Here is a 26,362-nt window from a genome sequence, read left to right as displayed (position 1 = left end):
TATATATATATATAAAGTACATCTTTGTAAATGGCAAGCAGTGAGAACACAGAAAAGGTGTTTGAGGAAAGGACCTAAAGATAAGATAGACCATGACACAGAAAGGAAAGTAAAAATTGAGTGACCATCTAGTAGATATCCAATACATACATTTGAATGAATGAGTGATAGACTAACTATATGAATGGGAAATATTGAAATATAAAAAGGGAGTAAAGCTCTGAGAGGTAAGCATATGTTTTAAGCCTTCAGAGTACCTAATCATCTGAATATGCAAATGAGCAGTGTTCGAATTAATAAAAATGACTCTAAAAATGAGAACTCTTGGTTGGAGAAAATAACAAAATATAAAGTAAAGGAAAATTGACAGAATACTTCAAAAACTATGCCTGATATAATTGGAAATAATGCCTGGAAAGAGATTGAGTCCATAATCCTGTATTTGCTCATTAAGGCCAGAAAGATTCTTGATAAGGAAATGTCTAGTCTGAAAGGTCTAAAGATTGTATTAACCTGTATAATAAATTATATCTTATGAAACTCTTGTCATTTATCCAGTATATTTGAATTATCCATGCATTACTGTTTCATATATCCATGGTATTTTCATATTTTATAACATTTAAAAGTATTTCAATATTCCATTGATTTGAATAAGATTTCTTAAATTACAGTGAAAACTTTCTGATAAGGTATGGTAAGATTATTTTTCAGTGACTATGCTGCTACATACAATAAAGCCAGTGATAATTCATAAAGATGATAATACACTTAGTACAAACTGAGCTTCAATGGGATTACTAAATGAGTATGTGAGGACAGAGTAGAGAAAAAGGCCAAGGATTGAGCACTGTGGTGCTCTATTACAAGAAAGTTAGGAAGGATTAAAGGTAGCAGTGAAGGGGATTGAGAAGGGGTAGCTGAAGCAGTAGAAAGAAAACAAGAACAGTGTGTCCTGGAAGTCAATGGAGTAATCAGTTGTCTCAATTGCTGCTAATAGATCAAATATGGTGAGGACTGAGAATCGGACACTTCAGTTAGTAATGTGAAGGACATTGGTGACTTTCCCAAGAGCAGTTTCAGTGGAATGGAGGAAGACCAATGGAATAATAGGAGCCTTGTGGAGGAATAAACCAAAATGTACCTACTTACCATCCCGAGCCAGACTCAGAGTGTTTACTCTGTGCTAGAAACACAATGACCAATTGTTGCATTGTTCCCCTTCCTTGAGCTTTGTACAGCTCACCTCGCTTCTTCAAATGTATACAGTCAGACCTCCGAATTTGTGGATTCCACATCCATGGATTCAACTGACTGCAGATGAAAAATATTAGAAAAAATACCTGCATCTGTACTGAACATGTGCAGACTTTTTTCTTGTCATTATTCCCTAAATAATACAGTATAACAACTATTTACATAGCCTTTACATTGTGTTAGGTATTTAAAGTAATGTAGATGTGATTTAAATAATTTTGAAGTATGTGTGTAGGTTACACGCACATGCTATGCCATTTTATATCAAGGACTTGAGCATCCTCAGATTTTGATATCCACAGGAGGTCCTGGAACCAATCCCCACAAATCCCCTGAAACTGTAACTGATGAGGGGTGATGGTACTTCTTTTTTTATACAGTCAAAAGAAAAGAGATTAGGCTTATTTTTGAAAGTTCTTTTTATAATCTTATTATTTCTCCCGAAATAATGCCATATTGAGCATGATTGGATTTAAGAGGTTCCCAGATGTCTCAGCCACTCATTTACATACAAATTCTTTGTCCATGTTCGTACATCCTTAATCTCAAACTACACGTATGGATTTACTGTTTTGTCTCCTGGGATCAGCTTACTTTCAATTTGTTTTGCCTATTTCATTTGCACACTTGTTGAGATTGATAATACAAACATGTTTTAAGAGAGAGCATACAACACATCAAGTTGCCAACTTTATCCACTTCTGCTACTTATTTCAAAGTTTCTGACACTTATTCATGACCTTTCAGTAGCCTTCATTCTCCCGTCTATCCATTCACTCAAGAAACTTGTATTGTTAGGGAAGGTATTAGAATTATGGCTCTTCCAGCTGTCAAAAAAAAAAAAGTAGTGACATAAACAGACAAACATAATACAGGAAAATCATTTATATGAGAAATCTAATTATTTGTGGCATAAATCATTTTTAAAATGTATTCTAAAATAAAAATGCCAGAGAGGCACGGAGGTCTTACTAATCTGTAAAGGAAACATGATTTATATAGTATGCTTACACTAGTAAAAACAGGATTATTTGGGTGAACAGAGTATCATATTGATATAGTCATTTAGTTATAAAAAGAGATATTTCTGATGAAGTTTCCCCTATTTATTTGCCTTGGAAAATGAATTTCAAAGAAAAGTATAATTTTAAAATCTAAAAAACCAGTTGATACCCATAGTCTGATATTTTCAGTTGGAATGAATTCCTGTGACAGCATGAACATACACCCACCACCACGTCTGTAATAGAAACCACTTTGCAAGACATTAGAGGTTGCCACAGATTTCTTAGGTCCTCACAGCAAGACAGTGGTGGTCTTGGGGATGGATACATTTCATCTTCCTTGAAGACAGATACCACCCTCTGGTTGTCACCCCATAGGAAATCAGGAAGTATGCTAAGCTATCCAGTGGACTTGGAATTACACTGCATTGTGCTAGTGGAAATATCCTATCCAACACTATGATTTATTTTGAAGGAAAATGGAAAAAAAATACAAAAAAAACGGTGGAAGGAAGCTGCACACAACATCGCCAAACAGCTGGCTTGTTTTATATCCCAGAAACAGCTTGGGACTAACTGTATTCACAAGATCTCTTGGCAGAGTAGCTTGATGAAAATACCAAAGCTGTGAGAAGTGTTCTTTTGCTGAATCCTTCATGTAGCTATCATATGGTTTATTAACTTAAATGAGAATATGTACACCTTTTTTTCCAAAAAAGTGCTTTGTATATTTAAGTGAGAAACTTACTGATTCTTTATACGGCACAAACATGATTCACCACAGTATTCGCACCAAATAAACCCTAATAATGTTCAGAAACTATAATCCTAGACATGTATTGATTTCCTTCTTTCCTTCAAGTAGTATTTTTGGGGGCAGTCAAGGGAGAATTTGATAGAAATGTAAGCTTGAGTTCAACGACACTGATGACTTTCTTGGGTGCCAAGGTTAATTTCAGAGGGAAATTAGTTTTAAAGGCTTCATCCATACATTTATCCATTCTTTTAACATTTAACTCTTCCTTCCTTAAGCGAAAAATATAACTCAATTCTAAACACATTTCTGGCTCACCTGCTAGATGCCAGAAATGTGTATCTTGAGAAATATACAAGATCTGCTTTACTCTTCTAGAATCCCTGCATTAGAGGGGATTCAGCATTTTCAGATTCAGTATTTTAGAAGACCTTGCATTCTATTCCTTACTAAGTATCTACGGTAGATTCAATTAGCTGGAACATATTCATATTTTTATCATGAGGCATTTTGAGTCTATTCTTTGTGACACCAGAATTAGTTTCTCGTCTCAGAGTTTGCTATATTTCTCTGGTGACTCAAGTAGTTTATTGGCAGTCAGTTTGTAAAAGGCTCCCCGGGATTATCTAAATGCAGGATGTTAGCAATGGAAATACATATCATTGCCTCTCCTGTCAAAAAATGTAATTAACACACATGATATATCATCTTACAAAAGTGGATGAAAATTCCAGTGGGTGACCTTGAGTCACCGCTCCCCAGTGCACACACTGTCCTGTACCCAAGCATCTCCCAGACAGCACAGAACTTCCACTTCCTGCATCCCTGTACGTTTGGCACTGTGTGTATGTTTGTGTGTGTATGTGTGTGTGAGTGTGTGTGTGTGTATTTTCAGTTCAAAATCTACCACTCAATTTCACTTTCTTTAACAATTTTGGTTTGATTCAACTTGTTACATAGGTAATAATCCACTTACAAATAAAAGTGAAAATACGTGCTTCTTCCTATCTGTATATTGAGAGATTCCTCATTCTTTTTTATGGTTGCAAATAATTCATTATGCAGATATACAATTTATTTAACCAGTCCCATATTGATGGATACCAGGTTATTTTCAGTCCTTTGATGTGACCAAAAAAAAATTATAATCAAAAATGCAGAGGTAATAATATTGTTTTTGTCAGTTTGGGCAGCCATAAGAAAGTTCCATAGACTAGGTGGGCTGTAAACAAGAGAAATTCATTTCCCACAGTTCTGGAGACTGAAAGTCTGAGATCAGGGTGTCTGCATGGTTGCCCTCTGGTGAGGACTCTTTTCTGGTTTGCATACTGCTGACTTCTTGTAGCCTCACATGGTGGAAAGAGAGGTAGCTAGCTCTCTGACTTCCTTTTATTAGGTCACTAATCTCATTCTTGAGGGCTCCACCTTCAGGATCTAATTATCTACCAAAGGCCTTGCCCCCAAATATCATCACATTTGGGATTAGGGTTCCACCATATGAATTTTAGTGGAGGGATGCAAACATTCAGTCCATTAGCCATATTCACTTCACCTGCATTATAGTATCCATATCATTTTATATCTGTAGAATAATTCCTAGAAGTGAAATTGCCAGGTCAAAATTGCTGTGTGTTTCTAATTTTGGTAGTTACTGCTCAATTTACTTTCTTGAGAATTTGTATCATTTTAACTTTATACCTGTAAATGTAAGAGACATGTATCTACTCTCTTAGTCTTACCATCAGAGAGTATTACTAATGTTTGTGGAGTTAAAAACATTGTACATCTTTGGAGGACAGTTTATTGGCAATTTCTCAATTTTTCTTTCACATAGAAAGTGATCTGACTGAATTGTATTTCTTTCGGTGTCAACTGTGCTAAATTATTGTCCTAAAAAATTCACCATTCCATTCAGGTTTAACATATTTTTTAGAGTGTGATTTTCATAGAGTATGTTACATTCTTGGTGATTTTTTGTCTTCTTGGCCTATCAATTACTAAAAAAAAATACACATAACAATAACCTAAAACAACCTATTGAAATATCTCACTGTGACGATAGATTTGTCTAGTTTTTCTTACAATTTTTGTTCTCCACATTTTAAGGCTACATAATGTGATGCTTTCAAGTATAGAATTATTTTAAGTTCCTAATGGGTTCCTTTTTTAATCTGATGTTTTATAACCTTTTCCCCAAGTTTTCTGGTTTCCCACCATACCCTAGATTCTTAAATAATTTAGGGCACAATAATTTTCAGAGAAAGAATGATTAAGAATTCATGGAAATCCTAAGAAGGTCAAGTTGATGCAGTGCCTTGGAAGAAAGAAATAGAGGTAGCTGAAGTATATAGAGAAATGCCTATGATATAAACAAACAAATTGCATGTATATGTATTAAGAAGACTATAACATATGTCAATTACTTCACTAGATGCCAGTGCATAGGCATGTACCTGAATCTGCCTAACTAATTGGAAGAATGGGAAGTTACCTTTATTTTTCCAAGAAAAAGAAACAAAATCAATATTTAAATTTTGGGAAACATAATTGTTAAATTATTTTTCATATTGTCTAGATTCACATCTCTTTAATCAATGGAAGACCAAGTGCCGATGATCCTTCTCCAGAACTGCTGGAGTTTACCTCTGCTCGCTATATTCGCCTGAGATTTCAGAGGATCCGCACACTGAATGCTGACTTGATGATGTTTGCTCACAAAGACCCAAGAGAAATTGACCCCATTGTCACCAGAAGAGTAAGTTATGATGAATCATATTAGAACCTAAAAATAATATCCCAGTTATCTTTTTGTCTGTTAAATACTTTTTAAAAATTGTTAGTGATTTGTAGGAGTGGTTATTATCAAATTTTTATTTTAGAATTTTAAATTATTTTTATTAATTATCATTATTTGAAATTTGGCAGACTTTCATTTGTTCAGATTCAAGCTGTGCCACTTATTACACGTGTAACATTTATCAAACATTTTAGCCTTCTCAAACTTTAATTTCTTCTTTTGTAAAATGAGAATCACAATGTCTAGTTAATAATCTTATTTTCCAGAATAAAATTAGTCTTTGTACTTTAGGTGATCTGTACTACTATTATAATTGGCTTTGGCGTTACTACTGCAAGTGCAGGGGCTTTGAAACATGATTTTTGCCATAACTGACCCAGTATACTCACATGCACACATACAGAGAGCAGTATGTCTGAAACCTTAATGTGCATGGAATTAGCCAGTGATCTTGTGGAAATATACATTATGATTCAGTAGGGCAGAGCAGAGACGCTGCACTTCAAAAACTTTCCAGGTGATGCTGGTGTTGCTGGTTTGTAGGCCATCAAATCATTTGGTTTTATGCTTGATTAATGAATCACAATCCATAGTTTTAAAAATGCACTGCTATAGGAGAAAACTGATTCTACATACTGTTTTATTTTCCTTTACAAATAAAATATTAGGTGAAAAAGGTTTAAAGCATCTTTTCAAAAGCTTTTTGAACACAAGAGCTAACAGACGTGCTGTCTTCCAGTGTTAAACAGGAATTTGTGGAATGACAAGACAGATGATCAGCTCAGATTGGTATGAGTGATAACCGTGCTTCCTCCTGTCTACCTTCTACCACATTCACTGGTTTATGGCACCTCCCACATATGCTGCTACACAACCAAGACATTATTGCCAGTGAAGTCAATTCAGCCATAACTCCATAAAGCAAACTCCTGTGAATAGAGTATCTACTGTATGACTAGAGGCATAGCTAAGAAAGAGGATGATAGGGAGAAATTAATATTGTAGGACAAAGCACTTAATTCTAGAATGATCCTACTAAGGTAAGACCACTGTCATCAGTTGCAAAATTGCTGAATCACTAGGGTAAATAGTTACAGATCCTAAATACTCTTCACATGTTTTCTTTCCTCGTTACTTAACTTCCCACATCTAACCTCTCCATCATCACAAGGTAACTTTTAAGGCTTTAGTTAGTCCTATGCAACGTATGTCAGATGTTTTAGTGCCCTGTATTTTCCAAACTTGAAATAATTTCCCCTTGTGTTATATCTCAACATATTGTAAATTGTCTCATGTAAAACTAATCATTATTTTATAGCAATGTTTAGATTTTTCACTCATTTAAGAAAACATTTTCAATTCTAATTTTGGTGTGACTTAAAAATATACACCGAGGAAGACTGAATAATATTGAAGTGAAATTTAATCTTTCTTGACAGTATATCTAGCAGAGAAAAAAAATCAATGAAAATAAATTAGTGTTCTTTCTATTATCTTTTGCAGGAGGCAGAGTGGGGGTTGGGGTACACATCTATTATTTGTAACTTTATCGTACATGAGCCTTTAAAGTAGTGCAGTATAAGTCAACATATAAATATGTTGTTTTGAAAGTACTCAAGTTCAATAAACACTACATCTAAATTTAAATATATAAAAATAAGATAGCAAATTTTAGCTCTTCTTCATGACTCAAAAGCAAAGCATTATACATTTATATTTGAAATAGATTCTGCAGTTTTAAAAGCATTTACAAATACTACTGTATCAGCATTCTAAGCAAATATCTCTATTTGTATGTATATTATTAAGTGATGAGGTAAAATGAAAAAAAAATTTATACTATCCAAACTCCTTAGCCAGTTCCATTACTTCAAGGTCTCGGTATATCAAATAAGATAACATAACAAATATATTTTCAAAGACACTATATGTATGTAACAAAAGCAAATAAAAGGAAAAAGAAACAAAGAAGTAAATTGGAAAAAGGGGATTTTTAGTCAGGTAACTCAGATATGTGTCCACCTAGGTATTCTTGCTAAATCTGTGTTTTTCTTTTGTCTGTGTAATTGGAATAATAGAACTATCGAACACTAAGATGGTTATTTGAATATGATAATGTAAAGTGCTCTGGCAATTATAAAATGTTATATACATATTAATTAAAATTGTAAAAATAGTCCAGCCTCCATAATTATCCCTAAAAAATAGCTGGATAGATTAAAATAATTAGTAACATAGCTCTATGTTAATTTCATATATAAAGGTAATTGTATGGACTTTTAAACATAGTAATATAAAAATGCAAATGTTCTGCACAATAAACTTACAGTTAATGACATTTTAATTTTCTTCTTAATAATTAAGGACTATATTGTTATGAGCACCATTTCTCCCTAAATTTTGTTGGTTCTTTTCAAATCCATCAAGTAAAACAGTGTGCATATGATTTGTGAATACTGCAGTTCCTATCATCACAATAAAAGAGGGTTTCTTGCAAGAAACTATGTAAAACAACTTTTAAGAAGAATAGTTGTCCTTAGCCCCAGATAAAAACTGCTGTCAGCCACAGGTACTCCAGCATGGACTTGGTACTGACCGGGAGAAAGACGTTTCTAAAATGCCTACCTACCTTAAATTAAAGGCCACTCTTCCTTTGGGCTGAGATTACAATGCTAGAAGTTACTTTGTCGGTTTTGTGAGTCCTCACTTGTCCTTCAGAAACACGAATGTCCTTCAAACTAAGGATAAAAGCAGAAAATAAAGTTTTTACTGAATGTCCCCTTTCGTTATTTTCACCTTGCAATCATCTTAACAGGATTTCTCTCTGGATTACTTTTTGCAGTATTACTACTCGGTCAAGGATATTTCAGTTGGAGGGATGTGCATCTGCTATGGTCATGCCAGGGCTTGTCCACTTGATCCAGCAACAAATGTATGTATATTTATAGGATGCTTAGGCAAAATGAAGCGCTGAGCTGTAAAATGTTTCATGAGAGTCTTTGCTGACAGAGAACGCTGTAAATGGGTGTCAGGTCCCCACTTAGACAGTGTAACAGAAATCCATGCCAGGGTGAAATAAGAGCTGGCAGTTAGGATGATAGACTTTGAAATCAGCCATCACAGTATCAGAAAACAGATTAGTTTTTCTTTTCTTTTTTTTTTTCAAAAAGGCTCCAAACTGGTCTATCTATTTTGAAACCTCTCTAGCTATGACAGCCTGCCTCAGGATGTAGCTTTAGTGAATGCCTGCCATCAATCAACCTGACCATTTCTTTAAAGTTTTTAATCAAAAAATTAATGCAACTGAATTAAAAAATGTGCAGGGAAGTAAATATATAAATGGCAATGGAACAGGAGGATAAAGTAGGGCAGGGGCAATGAGGGGGTGGAGCGGGTAGAGTGGATGAGAGAATCAAGAGAGCAGTAGTGGCAAGCCGGAAAATGCCAGAATGCTTTTGGATACAGGTTTTTCATTAATGACAATGAATTAAGTGAACATAACCTAAAGGAGAAGATGAATAATGAGCATCTATTTTTCCTATCATAGACAAACTGGTGAAATTCAAACTCATCTCCTGTACAGTATATGGAAAAATACATTGAATAGTAACATCAGTGAATGTAAATAGGCCACAAATTTTTTTCTCAAATATTGTAATGCAAATGACATCATACTCAAAGCTAGTTTTCTGATTATTGGATTATAATGTTATCTCCTAGGAAGATTAAAGTACACTAGCATATTTTTATGGGCAAAGCTGCAGTGCTGCTTTCTGCCTGGTATGGGAGTTTTTTTTTTTTTTTTTTTTCATTTTTTAAAATTTTACTTTAAATCCTGGGATACTCATGCACAACATGCAGGTTTGTTACATAGGTAAATGTGTGTCATGGTCATTTGCTGCCCCTATCACCTGCCCCGTCACCTAGGCGTAATTTTCCACGGGCTTTACAGGGTCCCTTTGTCTCACTGGCTTTCTACATTTTAAAAATCCATTTACTATTATTTTATTTGTAAGAAGTGAAAAAATGCATATGCCACCATGGGATACAATGCTGCCATAAAAAGGAATCAGAGCATGTCCTTTGCAGGGACATGGATGAAGCTGGAAACCATCATCCTCAGGAAACTAACACAGGAACAGAAAACCAAACACTGCATGTTCTCATTCATAAGTGAGAGCTAAACAATAAGAACACATGGACTCAAGGAGCGGAACAACACACACCAGGGCTTATCAGATGGAGGGAGACAAAAGGAGGGATAACATCAGGACAAATAGCTAATGCAGGCAGGGTGCTTTCTATCAGGTGTACTGATGAGCAGTGTTTCCAAGGCTTTGAAAGTCCACAAGTCAGCCTTGGAAGGCCAATTCCATGTAGTAAATTGAGACTGTATTCAGAGCACACACAGACAGGAGATTTAGTCCTAGAGACATTAGATTTATGTTTTACCTGCATCCCTAGAGGCCTAGGAATCAACTCCCTCCTTTTTGTCACATCCAAAAATGTTAACAACATTTTGAGGGGAGCCTTAAAATAAGCACATCGACCCCCAAAAAACACATAGATCCCAGGCATCAGAGAAGGAGAATCCAGTCTTCAGGACCACTCCCAGCTTGGCCTTCCTGCTTTCTTCTGAGCCTAAACCCAGTGATTCCAGAATCAGCCTGGACTTCCTTAAGCTGATGTTGATCAAATACACCCACTTCAAGCCTGGCACCACTTTCTTCCTAGACTGTGTAGTTTTACATTTTAGTACATAGTCCAGATGTTTTATCTTTTCTTCGTAGTACCTTTAGAGAGAGGCTTCCTTCATGGTTCTAAATAAGGCTAAAATTTGTGCTTCCTCCCTCTTCTTGACTAGAAATCTCGCTGTGAGTGTGAGCATAACACATGTGGCGATAGCTGTGATCAGTGCTGTCCAGGATTCCATCAGAAACCCTGGAGAGCTGGAACTTTTCTAACTAAAACTGAATGTGAAGGTACGTTCTTTAGAAGCCAACAAAATATGTCATACTTCCTTTCCAAGAAAAAAAGCCAATAATGAAAAATAGTGAAATGGCTGGTTATGCAAATGTGTCAACAAATACTCATTTATATTATCACTTCGAAGAGAACCCATATGTCTAGCTTTTCCTAAAGGGAAATATCTAAGAAACATAGCAGATGACTTTATAGCCTAATAGTGACAACTGGTCTTATTAGGTGACAGGTATCATGGAGAAACCTGTGTTTCTGGAGATTTTCTCAACCCAAGAAAAGACCTAAAAATAGTCTTGGGCTGAACTGTAAACCTAAACTAGCATAAAGTCCAATTCAACTGAATTCAAATATTAATATTACAGTAAATCAGTCCTAACTACATTTTTGCAGCTCACTAAGTATATATGGCCTTCAAAAACAGCTTGATAGACATTTTAAATTAATACCAACAGTATATATTCTTTGAATAACAAATTAACTCAACTCACATTTATCATGTACAACATGTCAGACATGACAGGTTTTTAAAGCTATTGAATCATAACACACCTTAATCGTAAAATGTTCCCCAACTATAAGATATAAAGTCGGCCTTCCATATCCATGGTTTCCCCATTCATGGGTCTAAATAACTGCAGATCAAAAATGTTTGAAAAATAATTGCATCTGTACTGAACTTGTGAAGACATTTTTCTTGTTATTATTTTCTAAACAATATAATACAACAACTATTTATATAGTATTTACATTTTGTTAGGTATTATAAGTAATCTAGAGATGATTTAAAGTATACAGGAGGATGTGCATAGGCTGTATGCAAATACTATGCCACTTTATAACAGGGATTTGAGTATCCTTGAATCTTGGTGTTTGAGGGAGGTCCTGGAACCATTCCCATGGATATTGAGGGATGGTTGTATTTTCTTTTTAGTTTGAGATTCTGCATATATGCTATTAGGTCTCCTTATTTTCTGCACTCACTTCATTTGCTTTCGGATTTGTGTCTGCCTGCTTATAAAGATATTATGAATTAGAAATCTCCCATTATTATAGAAGCATATCTGGAGGCATGAGCCACCATTGGATCATCACTCACCATGCATGGTAGGGGACCACTGGAAGCCCAGCCTTTGTTTCCTTCAACTACTTCCAGCCATGTTCTGGCTAATCTCTCAGTTCTCCACAGCTTCTCCATAGAGAACAGACATTTGTTCTGAAGAGTAACTTTAAATGTAATGCCACCCAGGGATGTTTGCTCTCGAGCTTCTTTAAATTTTAATTACATTTCTCTTCTGTTTGTGGAATATCAGTAATCATAAGTGGGAGCAGCACTTGAAGTTAGGGGTCTTCCTCTTGCCACTGACATGCTTTCACACAGTGATAATTATGTAATGTTAAGTGGCTCTGCAAAATCCTTTACCACTCTTTACTTGTGTTTCTATGTTTAAACACAAAACAAAAAGAATAGAGCAACTTGTTAGCAATAGAGGTAGACTAAGCAAAGCAAGACATTTCAAACTGCTACTGTACACGTTTTTAAAATAGTGAAATTGTGAAGCATTGTTTTTTCTTTCCCTGTAGGGAAGAGGGAAGGTCATATTTCCAAACTGAAAAACAAATATTTTAAAAACCCAGAAATTCAAGATGGGGATCTTAGCCATAAAGCCATACATAAAATCACACTTTCAGCAATGAATACATTCCTAAAAGCTTATGTAAAAGTGTTCTTTTCCAAGTTGAATCATATTCCAATCACCTTAATATTTAGAAAAATCCTTCCGTGACATGACAAATCCCTCCATAAAATGAATAATGACATTCTAATTCATTTGAGTTTAATTTGGATTTTCATCAATCTAGCTTACATAAGGGAAGATAATATCTCTAAAAAGCATAGAATATTCATTCAACTGCTAAGTCTTTACTAAGGAACAGTTTCATATGATATATCTTGGACATTCTGTGAAATAGTAAGTTGCTGACGACAGAGCAAAAACATGGCTTCGTGATCAGTTACTAGTCACATTCTCGAAGGTTACAGACAGAGCAGGGTAGGCTGCAGCCTACAGACAGAAAATGGGGCTCTAGGTGTAGGGTCCTGGCTGCACAGAGTGTGTGAAGAACCGTTTCTTTGGCATCAGTGTTTTATCTATAGTAGTTCATAGTTCTAAACACTCTTGACAACACCAATTCTAAATAGTGTGAGTCTATATTACTTTATGTTTTCTTCTGCTTATACTGACAGCAGAAGTTTTGACTATTTCTTGAAATGCACTTTTACAACAAAGCTTTTAAGAGTTCATAGCCAGGTCCAATGTCATGCTCCTATAATCCCAGCTACTGGAAAGAAGCTATGGTGGGAGGATCTCTTGAGCCCAGGAGTTTGAGGCCAGCCTGGGCCACATTGTGAGATCCTGTCTGTATTATTCCGTTTTCACACTGCTATAAAGATACTACCCGAGACTGGGTAATTTATAAAGGAAAGAGGTTTAGTTGATTCACCCTTCTGCATGGCTAGGAGGCCTCAGGAAACTTACAATCAAGGGGGAAGAGGCAGCAGGCATGTCTTACATGGTGCAGGAGAGAGAGGAGAAAGTGAAGGGGGAAGAGCCCCTTATAAAACCATCAGATCTTGCAAGAATTCACTCACTATCATGAGGACAGCGTGGGGGAGCTGCCCCCTTGATCCAATCTCCTCCCTCCCTCCATACATGGAGATTACAATTTGAAATGAGATTTGGGTGGAGACACAGAGCCAAGCTATATCACTGTCTTTCTGAAGAAAAAAAAGGAATTCTTGTATGTTGTCCTAAAGATATGAAACTGCTTACAATGCCTAGTGATTTGTATTTATTACTATGTGTTCCCTAAAGTTTGAAACTCTCCATTTACATAGCAAAAATACTATATTCTAAATCAAATGTCAGCAGGTTGGGAAAGGTATTTACAGCAAACATGACAAGGGGATAATAACCTTTCTATATTAAGAGATCTTACATATCAATAGAAAAAAGTTAATTAACCTGTTAAAAATGAGAAAGATCAAAACAGGTATTCCTCAGAAATGACATATAACTTTGTAAAAAGATAATCACACTCATAATGAAGGAAATATCAGTTAAAACAATGACAATATTATTTTTCACTTATCAAAGTGTTTATTCTTATCAAAGTGTTTATTCTTCCACTCAACAAATATTTGAATGCTTATTATGTCCAGGAATTATATTCAAGGGTTGATAACACACTAGGTTGGTGGCTATGGAGACCCTGTTTTATCATATCTACTAGAGGAAAAGTCATTTGTCATAGCATTCCTGGAGGGGAATTTTTAAGTGATTAAAATTTAAATTTTACATATCCTTTGACTAGAAATTATGCTTCCAGGAGTTTAGCCTATAGATATGTTCATATAAATGTATAGGGCATATTATCATGATCCTCATCATTATTATACAAGTGCTACCACTACTGCTACTAACATTTCTTGAGTTCAGTATTTAGTATGTTTCAGGCATTCTGCTAAGCATTCGCAAAACATGTATAAGAGACAAGTACTAAAGTGATGCTAGGACTTGAGTTTTTGCCTCAGTCTCTCAATTGGCAAATAGGAAACTTTTCTAACATTAGAGCCCCTCCCTGCACCCAGCATCCTTGTCCTCCCAGTATGTGTTCAGTGTTATTTGAAAGGGAGAAACATGGAAACTGTGTAACTGTTCATTAATAGGGACCTGATCAATACTTTCATTCAAGTAGTACCCTGTGTACCCTTAGGGGATACATATGCTAATGTGGAAAGAGTTCCATGATTTATTGTTAGTAAAAAGAAACGGTCCTAAACAGTACACAGGCCGGGCGCAGTGGCTCAAGCCTGTAATCCCAGCACTTTGGGAGGCCGAGACAGGCGGATCACAAGGTCAGGAGATCGAGACCATCCTGGCTAACACGGTGAAACCCCGTCTCTACTAAAAAATACAAAAAACTAGCTGGGCGAGGTGGCGGGCGCCTGTAGTCCCAGCTACTCGGGAGGCTGAGGCAGGAGAATGGCGTAAACCCGGGAGGCGGAGCTTGCAGTGAGCTGAGGTCTGGCCACTGCACTCCAGCCTGGGCGACAGAGCGAGACTCCGTCTCAAAAAAAAAAAAACAGTACACAAATGCCCCTTCCCTTTTGTAGAATAAATAAAAAGATTGAGATGTATGCATACCAGTACACTTATGTGCGCACACACACTCACACGTGGAAATAAATGTAAGTCCTCCTAAGAAACTCAACATCTCAGGTAGGAAGGAGACTCTGCGTTGGTATATTTCCCTGGTTCTATCCTAATATCAATTCTTCATGTTTAGAGAAGTCTTACCCAATCCTTTCTGGAGAAAGTGATTTTTCACTTCTTTGAATTCTTCTAATGTAACATGAAAAAGACAAGGAGGATGAAGAGAAGAAAAATCAATTGTGAACTTATTTATAAGACATTATGCTAATGATTGTACATGCATTATCTCACTTGCACTTTTAGATATCCCAATCTAGTAATTACTATTGATCACTCCGTGTTTTATATGGAAACTGAGCCTTCATGTAATTAAGAATTTTCCAATGTCATATGACTACTAAGTAGGGGAAAGCACACTCACATCCAAGACAGTTGGGTGCAAAATAGCATGATCTTAGCCTCTAGCTCTCGGTTTGTCTTAATTCCTTGGCACACGCCATGTATCTTATTTCGTTCACCAGGTAGAATGTGAAGGGATTCTGGCAGTCTCTAGCAGTGCAGACTCTGGAGTCTGGCTTCAGAGGTTGGTTTCCAATACTGATTGGAGTATCTTTTACACATTATTTCACTTCTCTGGACTCAGGTTTCTAGTATACAAAAATGGGTTGATAATGATAATACCTAATTCCTAAAAGCAATTTTGAGGATTAAAATCAGTAGCAACAAATATGGAGCATTCAGAATAGTGTCTGGCATTGAAGAAAACCTAAAAATGTTTTAGTTGTTATTAGTATCAAAAAAAAGGAATTATATTATACATATTTTTCTTTACCCATAGGCTCTAATACAGAAATTTCCATATGGTAATAATTCATTACAGATGACCTAGTTGTTAATCATTCAGTGCCATCATTCAATAATTTATTATTTGTTATAATAGGAAATTGTAAATTGATCCATATAAAATTGCACATTAGTCAAAATCAAATATTGGCAATTGCATATGATTGAGCTTAGTGTATATGTTTTAATTATTTCAAATTCCATTAAAATGTGTGAATTTATTAATACCTCCAATAAATCCAGATGCTTTCTGGATGCCTTTGTGTGTGTGTATGCTAAATGTAATTTCCTGTATGGTACAAAAATCTAGGCCAGGAGCGGTGGCTCATGCCTGTAATCCCAACACTTTGGGAGACCAAGGCAGGTGGATCACGGGTCAGGAGTTCAGGACCAGCCTGGTCAACATGGTGAAACCCTGTCTCTACTAAAAATACAAAAATTAGCTGGGTGTAGTGACGCACGCCTGTAGTCCCAGCTACTCGGGAGGCTGGGACAGGAAGATTGCTTGAACCTGGGAGGCAGAGGTTGCAGTGAGCCAAGATCATGCAACTCTGCACTCCAGCCTGGCAGCAGAGCGAGACTCTGTCTCAAAAAAAAAAAAAAAAATCTATTATGTATAATAGAAATGATTTTTAAATGTATCTGAAATCTGAAATTAATGTTTATTAATTTATTTTTCCTTAATGCAGCATGCAATTGTCATGGAAAAGCTGAAGAATGCTATTATGATGAAAATGTTGCCAGAAGAAGTCTGAGTTTGAATATACATGGAAAGTACATTGGAGGGGGTGTTTGCATTAATTGTACCCAAAATACTGCTGGTATAAACTGTGAGACATGTATTGATGGCTTCTTCAGACCCAAAGGGGTAAAGTATGCTTTTTCATTCATAAAGAGTTATTTTTTGCTTTTTCATACAAAAATGTTTTATACAAAAAAAAATTTTTGAAAGCTTCTCTAAGCAGTTGAACCTCAAATTAAAAGGTGAGTAGGAACATTTCGTAGTTGAAACTGACCTAAATCTTTGAGGATGTAAAATAAAACATTTCCCTCACTCCAGAAAGTTTTATCATAGCTTCTTCCAGTCAATCCCCACCCCTAGGCAAACTCTATTCTGACTTTTAGAACATAAATTACTTGTGCCTCTTAGAGAATTTCAGAAAAATGAAATCATATAGTACATACTAGTCTGTCTTCTTTCACTCAAGATAGTATTTTGAGATTTATCCATGTTGTTTGTGCATCAGTAGTTCTTTTTCTTGAAAGAAATTGCTGAGTAGTATTTATCTGCCTGAACATATTAAAATTTTAAATCCATTCTCCTGTTGATAGAAATCAAGATCTTTTCCAGTTTTAGCTTAGCTTCTACAAGTAATTTTATACTACTATTTTTTTAGACTATACATTTTATAGTCATGTTTTTATTTACCTTGTGTAAATACTTAGGAGTAGAATACTTTTTTCATAAGATAGGTAGATGCTTAACTTTATAAAAAACCATCAATATTTTGCCAAATTAGTAATAATGTATAACGTGTTCACCAAAAAGTTATATGAGTTCCAGTTGTTCTACATCATCTCTAATATTTGATGTTGACTACCTTTTCGGATTTTAGTCATCTAGTGGATGTGAAATGGCATCTGATTATGGATTTAATTTTAATTATAAGGGCTTATTGACCATTCCTGTATCTTCTCATATGAAGTACATGTTCAACGTCTAAATAATACTTTTATCCTAAAAACTTACAGAACTATTACCCATATCAAGTAAATGGTTGTGTGTGGTGTGAAATACGTAACCAGATTTATATGGTTAATCTGAAGTTCTATACCATTTGTTGAAAAATCAATTGATCATATTACATGAATCAATTTATAGAACCTCAGTTATCTATTTTTCCAAGCATCTATTTTTCCCTCTATGTGCTAATACCATACTATCTTCATTGCTTTAGTAAGTCTAGAATTTAGGTAATATAATGTACCAATTTTATTATTTATTTTCAAGATTGTTTTGTCTATAGCAGGGTTTGTGTGTGTGTGTGTGTGTGTGTGTGTTTCCATACGATTTTAGAATCAACTTGTCAGTTACAGAAAATATTAGGATTATTGCTTAGAATCTATATGCAAATGTGGAAAATGGAGCTTGAGGAGTTGTTGGTCAAAGAATACAAAATTTCAGTTAGATAGTAGGAAAACATTGAAGATATTTATTGCACAACATGGTGACTACAGTTAATAACAATATATTTATTCTTGAAAAATGCTGAGAGTATTTTAAGCATTCTTACCACAAAATTGATAATTATGTTAGATAATATGTTAATTAGTTTGATATAACCATTTCACAATTTGTATATATATAATAATATATACAGTGATATTCAAAATATCATGTCACACATGATAAATATATACAATTTTGTCAAAAGAAGAAATTAAACTTTAAAAGAAAAGAAGTATTGAGGAAAATAACATAATAATATTGAGTCATTTAACCAATGAACGTAGCATACCTCTCTCTTTATTTCTATCTTCTTTATTCATGTCAGTGTTCCAGTACAGAGATCTTGCATGCTTTTGCTAAATTAATCTTTAGTATTTTGCTTTGCATGATTGTAAAAAAATTGTTTTTTAAATAGTTTTCAAATTATTTAATGTAATTATTAAAGAATTTTGAATGTTGACTTTATGTCCTATAGCCATCCTTAATTTCTTCATTAGTTCTAGTAGTTTTAAACTACATGCTTTAGAAACGTACACATAAACAATCATTTTACCCGCAAGTAAATTCAGACTTACTTCTTCCTTTGCAATCTTTATGCCAAGGTTAACTAAAAATAGTGAGAGCTGACTTCTTCACTTTGTTCTCAATTTTAAAGTAATATTTCACTATTGAGTGTGATGTGAACTGCAGATTTTTAATGGAAGCCCTTTATTGGATTCAGTAGGTCCCCCATTATTCCTAAGTTGCAGAGAGTTTTTATAACAAAATGGTTTTGAATTTTGTCATATGCTTTTTGAAACCTACCGAAATGAACATAAGGATTTTCTCCTTTATTCTGTTAACATGGACAATTTACACAAATTTAATTTTAAAATATGAAGCCAGCTTTGCATTTGTGAATTAATCTCTATTTGGTTATGTTATATTATCATTTTTATGTATTGGATGATTCAGTTGACTAATGTTTGGTTAAGAATTTTGACATCCTTTCATAAAAGATGCTGGATTGGTCTATAATTTTATTTTCTTATAATGTCTTTGTCAGGTTTTTTTTATTGGGGTATACTGGCATCAACAAATGATCTGGGAAATGAAATTCATCTTCCTCTGTTTTCTAAAGTAACTTCAGATTAAAATTAATTCTCTTTAAAATGCTTGATAAAATTTCCCAGTGAAACTATCTGAGTCTCTAGTTTTCTTTGTGGGAAGAACATTTTAAATGCATTGGCTAATTTTTATTAGACATAGGACTACATAAGTTTTGTATTAATATCTTTGGGGAGGGTCAATTTTTGATATATTGCATTTTTCAAGTAATTTGTTCAATTCATCTAAATTGTCAAATCATTGGCAATTGGCAGTTTTAAAAATTCTGTTATTATTTTCTTGACGTCTATAGCATCTATCTGGATATCCCCTCTGTGGTTTTTAAAATGATTAAATTGTGCTTTTCTCCTTTTATTGATCACTTATGTTAGGAGTTTATCAATTTTCTTAATCTTTTCAAAAAAACTCCTGCCATTTTATTTTTTGTATTTTTATTGATTCTGTTCTATTTATTATGTTATTCATTTGACCTGTTTTGGGTTTAAATTACATTTTCTTTTGCTACCTATCAATTTGGAAAGTTAAATGATTTTAAACCTTTCTTCTTTTATCATATGAACTTTTAAATATAAACTTCCTTCTAGCAGTTCTTTAGCTGCTGCTCATGAATTCAGAAATGCTTTATGTTCATTATCTGTTTAACATAATTTATAATTTCTCTTGCAATTTATTTTTTGTTGTCTAATTTCCAAATATTTGAGCTTTATTAAATATTACATTTTTTTATTTCTACACTGGATGTTTATGATCTGAGAACATACTCTCTAAGATGTCAAACTTTAGAAGTTTATTGAAATTTAACTTATGGCTCAGTGCATGGTCTCTCTTGGTAAACAAATAAATGTGGATTTTTCCAGTCTGTGATTATGGATTCCTACCTTTCTTTCATTTTTTCAGTATTTCTTCATGTTTTTTGAAGCTCTGTTATGAGGTACATACCTATTTAGAATATTTTGAATCTTTATATTTTTATATCTTATAAATTGATATTTTAATAACTGTGATGATCTCCACTTAATCTCAGATATCACTTTTTGCCATGAAGTCTACTTTGTTTTTTATTAATATTGTTATAGCAGTTTTCATATGCTTACTCTGTATGGTATGTCTTATCTGATTTTGTTTAACTTTCAACCTATCTTTATTTTCATTTAAAAGGTTTCTTATAAAGAGTAAAATAGATGGAGTTTTTATCCTGAAAGTTACTGTGTGTTTAGTCCATAAATTTAATATAGTTAATAATATGATCGGCTTTTGCTATTTGTTTCCTATTTGTGTCACAAAATTTTTGTTCCCATTCTTCCTTTTCTGTCTACTTTTATGTTAAACAAATATTTTTCAGTATTCCATTTTATTTCCTTTATTATCTTTTTAGCAGTACTGCTTTGTATATATATTTTTCCATTCCAACTTTTATTTTAGGTTCGGGGAGTATGTGCATAAATTATGTGTCATGGGATTTGGTGCACAGATTATTTCATCACCCAGATAATAAGCATAAGTTTTTCAATCTTCACCCCGCTCCCACCCTTCTCAAGTAGGCCCTGGTGTCTATTGTTGTCTTCTTTGTGTCCACATGTACTCAATGTTTAGCTCCCACTCATAAGAGAGAACATGCAGTATCTGGTTTTCTATTCTTACATTAATTCACTTAGGATAATGGCCTTCGGCTCCATCCATGTTGCTTCAAAGGACATGATTTTATTCTTTTTTATGGCTGTGTAGTATTCCATAGTGTATATGTACTACATTTCTTTATTCAGTCCACCGATGATTGTACCTAGGTTGATGCCATGTCTTTGTTACTGTGAATAGGGCTGCGATGAACATATGCATGCATGTGGCTTTATGGTAGAATGATATATATTCCTTTGGGTAAATGCCCAGTAATGGGATTGCTGAGTTGAGTGCTAGTTCTGTTTTAAGTTTTTCAAGAAATCTCCCAACTGTTTCCCACAGTGGCTGAACTAATTTACATTCCCATCAGCAGTGTATAAATGTTCCCTTTCTCTGCAACCTCACCAGTATCTGTTATTTTTGACTTTCAGTAATAGCCATTCTGACGGGTGTGAGATGGTAGTATTTTAAGTTCATGATATAGTGATATAGTCCTATCTGTTGAACTACTGTTTTCATATGTTGCACATAATTTATAAGCCACTAATACAATGTTGTAATTTTTGTTTGAAGTCACAAAATTACAAAAACAGTCTTAAAGAAATGAAAAGAAGGAAACAAAATTTACATTAACCCAAACTTTCCCATTTCCCATACTCTGTGGTTCTATCTTATATATATTGCCCTCCTGCTTGAAAAATTTCCTTTTAGCATTTTTTTTTTTTTTTTGGTAGTGCAGAGCTGCTGGTGACAAATTTTCTCAACTTCCCTTTATCTGAAAATGTCTTTAATCTACTTTCATTATTGAAGGATATTTTCATCATAGTTACAGAGGTGTGTGTTTTCTTCTTTCTTTAGCACTTTAAAGATGTGGTACCATTGTTTTCTGGATTTCATTCATTCTTATGACAACATAGCCATTATTTGTTTCTCTGTTCTATATATATCTTTAATTCACTAGATGATTTCAAAACTTTTTTGTATTTGCTTTTTGACAGTCACACCATGTATGATAAAACTTTGGCTTGTAGACCAAATCTCACTCATGGCCTATACTTGTATGACCTGTAAGCAAAGGATGTTTCTGCATTTGTAAAGGTTTGTTAAAAGAAGTAGAAGAAGGGGAGAATGGAGAGAACTACGAGGGGGAAGAAGAGAAGGAGGAATGAACAGAATCTTTATATGGCTTATTTTATTATCTGGCCCTTTACAGAAAAGTTTTCCAGCCTCAGAGTAAACTATGTGTCTGTATGGCTTTCAAGCTTACCTTGCTTGATTCACAAAGCTTCTAGGAACTATAAATTGAGATTTTATTCCACATTTAGGAAATTTTAGGCTATTTTTTTAAAACCTGTTTTTGGATCAATGTTTTTCCTTCTCTTTCTAGGACTCCAACTGCATGTGTGCTAAGGTGTTGATTGTATCTGAGGCAGTGCTAATTAATGTTTTTTTCTTTCTCTATTCTTTAGATTGGATCTTTTCCCATTTATCTGTCCTTATACTTTGTTCTACATACAATGCATCTTTAATTTAATAGCTGATTTTAAAATATTCTCATTAGGCCAGGCACAGTGGCTCACACCTGTAATCCCATCACTTTGGAAGGCCGAGGCAGGCAAATCACTTGCGGTCAGGAGTTCAAGACCAACCTGGCCAACATGGTGAAACACTGTCTCTATTAAAAATACAAAATTTAGCCAGGCATGGTGGCAGCCACCTGTAATCTCAGCTACTCTGGAGACTGAGGCAGGAGAATAGCTTGAACCCAGGAACTGAGGCTGCAGTGGGCCGAACTTGTGCCAGTGCACTTCAGCCTGGGCGAGAGAGCGAGACCAGTGCACTTCAGCCTGGGCGAGAGAGCGAGACCCTATCTCAAAAATAAATAAATAAATAAATAAATAAATAAATAAATCCTCATTATTTATATGTAATTTTAACAATTATACCATGTTTGAGAAAACTCTGGCCTGTAGACCAAATCCTGACCTATGGCCAGATGACTACAAAAGTAGTCATTAGGTAGACTTTTCTTCCTCCTATCATCTCTCCCTGATGTTAAGCATATCCAGTGAATTATTAAATTGAGGTATTTTACTTTTCAGCTTTCTGGAGTTATTATGTTCCTTAGAGCTTCCATTTTCCTGCTGAAATGCTCCAGGCCTTCACTCATTATAAACATTATTTTCTTTATATTCTTGGACATATTTACAGAACTTACATTGACTTCCTTGTATGCTAATTTCGATATCTGGGTCACCTCAGGATCTGCTTTTTTCAACTTCTTTTTTTAATAAGGACAACATTTTCCTGTTTCTTTCCTGTATATCTAATACAGTAGTCCTCCTTTATTCATAGAGGATATGTTCCAGGAACCCCAGTTGATACCTGAAATCACAGATAGTACCAAACCTATATATACTATGCTTTTTTCTGTTTGATACCTGTGATGGGACTAAGTGACTAACAGGAGGGTAGTGTCTCTACAGCATAGATATGCTGGACAAAGGGACGATTCATATCCCTGGCGAGACAGAGCAAGATGGCTTGAGATTTCACCACACTATTCAAAATGGAATGCAAATTAAAACTTATGAATTGTTTATTTCTGGAGTTTTCCATTTAATATTTTTGAACTGTGGTTAACCACGATAACTGAAACCTCAGACAGCAAAACTGCAGTTGAGGTGGGGACTACTGAAATTTATCATCTGTACAGGACATTTTGGAGAATACAGTGCAGAGACACTGGTTTCTGTTATGTTCCTCTGAAGATTTTGAATTGGTTCTAATTAGTAATAAGCTTGCTGAGTGATCACCATGAAGTCGTGAAAGTTTACTTTCATACTGTGTTAGGACAGATTAATGGCAAACTCCAGGTATTCGTCAGACATTTCTAATGTACTTAACTTAAAGTCCAATTTCTCTTTATTTTATGGTTTGTAACACCTGAAAACTCTTCTCACCTTATTCAGTTTACCAGCAGTTGCTTTCCACTGAATTTCCTAGAGTCTTCTGAATGAATATACAATAAAGGGATCAGTTAAGGCTGGGAAGAGTATTGTTATGCAAATTTTGTGAACTGCAATTTAACAGCTAAAGAATTTATCTCCATGATGTTCTTAAAATTATTGTCTTAAAAATGTCATTTTAGATTTATCCACTTAATAACATTTCATTTATATGTGTATATAAAATATGCCTTACCTATTCTGTGCACAGTCCTAACTTCATAATGGGGGAACGAATGAATGTGTCTTAAACAAATGATGATTTTGAAACTGATCTGTGAACTTAGTTAATTGAAATTCAGTCAGGTATATAAATAAGTCTAATTTTAACACTCTGATTTATAGTAGCAAACAAGTTTTCATTTGTAAATTAAGCCTAGATATATATACATATGAAAGCTATATTTAATACGTGGGTATTTGTTGGGCAAATAATTTAGATTTTTTGTTTTTTTCCTATTAAATCTGGAAAATAAATATTGTATATATAGCATATGAACACAGTGTAGGTTTGTTGAAGTAAAGTAACTGTGTTCATATACAATATAAACAAGATAAAAAGGAATAAAACATGAAAATATCAATAATTATTGAATCTAAGTAACAAATATATAGGAGTTTATTGTTCCATCATCTTTACATTTGTGTAAGCACGTAAACGAACTGGATTGTAGACATTATAAACATATATTTAAGGTAATTCTTATAATTTTCTCAATAATTTACTGCTCTGTATTACTAAAACTACTTTGTCTATAAAAGTTTGCTGAAATGAAAAATATTGCTATTTTTATTACATTTGGTTAAATTCATTTTAATATTTTTGTTAGGTATCTCCAAATTATCCAAGGCCATGCCAGCCATGTCATTGCAATCCAATTGGTTCCTTAAATGAAGTCTGTGTCAAGGATGAGAAACACGCTCGACGAGGTGAGAGCTGCAGCAGAATGTCACTGCTCTGATAAAAGGACAACTAAAAGCCAAATATGATTATTTCCAGAATATTTTGCAGTAAATGTCATTCATGTAATAAATTTATTCTTTAATCTATCAGGGTATTAGCGTTCCCTCCAGGAAGCAGTTTTTAAATTCATCTCAATAATTACTTTCATGTTTAATTATAATGTTTTCATAGCAAGAAGAGTTGAATTATTTATTTTGAGATACACACACTCACACACACAGAGATAGAGAGAAAGAGAGAGAGAAGGTCAATCACAAATCTGTAGTATATGTAATTTTTTCATGTCATGTTATAGTTTGTAGCTTCTATGAGTTCTAGCATGAAATGCCAGCGTTCACTGAGGAATGTATGTGTTGTAGTGGGAAAAGCAAATAGAAGAACTCACACATTGAGATGTAGGCAATAATATAGAAAGCAAGAAGTGTTCATAAAGGACTAAGAAGGTAGTAGTCATGAGTTAATGAAGAGAAAGAGGCTGACACTAATTTAAGCTAAACACTTCCTTTGAGGAATGACATTCATGAACTCCAAACATTAAGGAATCAAATGCCAACATAACTCCTTGATATAAGGCGTTTAGGAACTACTTCCAGGGCAGTTGCTCTCCAAGTTTAAGTAGGAAATTTATAGAATGCACTGGGACATTTCTTCTCTAGAAAGACTAAAATTAACCAAGGCTACAATGTAGGTTTTTTTTTTCTTCCCTAATGACTTTAGCGTTAAAAGACTGGCAATGTTTCTTAGGCACAATTCTGATTACCTGCATTCTTTATAAAACTGTAGGATTATCAATCTGAGTGTTACATGAAGACTAAATTTTGAAATATTAAAAAGTGGATATGTTTTGATAGTCGAATGATGAATTACTGAGCTCACTTTTCGTTTTAAGCCTTCTTTTCTTTTTGTGGTTACAAGTAAATCACAATGTTGTCTTCATTAATATCACGTAACTCTTCCCTACCCCTTTTTGAATAATGAGTATATGATCACAGAATAAAAATGGAAAAGTAGAAAAATAAATATACAATTCAGGAGTAATTCAGGAGAGATACCATTATTAACAATGTCATATATTTCTGTCATGATGCATAGAGAAATTTCTGATATTACTTCTCTTAACTTTTTATGAGGAGTTTCCCCAAAAATCTATGAAGACGTTCTCTGAAGTCTGGTTTTAGCACTTAAATAACACGTTATTATATGGTTGTGCCATAATTATTTACCCTCTAAACTTTATATGGACATTAAGATTGTTTCAAATTTTTGTTTATTGTAACCAATCCTTTAATAATAATTATTCTATGTAATTATTTTTCAATTATTATAAAAACAATACATAGTAAAATAAATTCTTAATAGTAAAGAAATAAAATAACAAGTGTCCTCTTCAACCTATTTATCCCAGTCTTACTTCCAAAATTGAAAATATTGAGCATCTTCCAATTCAGTTTTTTAGTGAGTTACCTTTAATATCCAAATAATAGTCTTTTTATTATTATTATTATTGTTATACTTTAAGTTCTAGGGTACATGTGCATAACGTGCAGGTTTGTTACATATGTATACTTGTGCCATGTTGGTGTG

At 34.1% G+C, this 26,362-nt stretch overlaps 1 protein-coding gene across 1 annotated transcript in view; it reads left to right on the top strand.

Moving 5' to 3' along the window:
• LAMA2 (laminin, alpha 2) overlaps nt 1–26,362 on the top strand; it is a 613,484-nt gene that overhangs the window by 241,599 nt on the left and 345,523 nt on the right. The window contains exons 6-10 of the mRNA XM_011951660.1: nt 5,591–5,770; nt 8,655–8,744; nt 10,677–10,794; nt 16,542–16,720; nt 24,645–24,744. Of these exons, the coding sequence (XP_011807050.1) occupies nt 5,591–5,770; nt 8,655–8,744; nt 10,677–10,794; nt 16,542–16,720; nt 24,645–24,744 (667 nt within the window). The remainder of the gene's footprint in view (nt 1–5,590; nt 5,771–8,654; nt 8,745–10,676; nt 10,795–16,541; nt 16,721–24,644; nt 24,745–26,362) is intronic.

Source organism: Colobus angolensis, unplaced genomic scaffold (genome assembly GCF_000951035.1).
Source record: "Colobus angolensis palliatus isolate OR3802 unplaced genomic scaffold, Cang.pa_1.0 Scaffold322, whole genome shotgun sequence".
Classification (NCBI taxonomy): domain Eukaryota; kingdom Metazoa; phylum Chordata; class Mammalia; order Primates; family Cercopithecidae; genus Colobus; species Colobus angolensis.
This window is presented reverse-complemented; position numbering and strand designations above follow the sequence as displayed.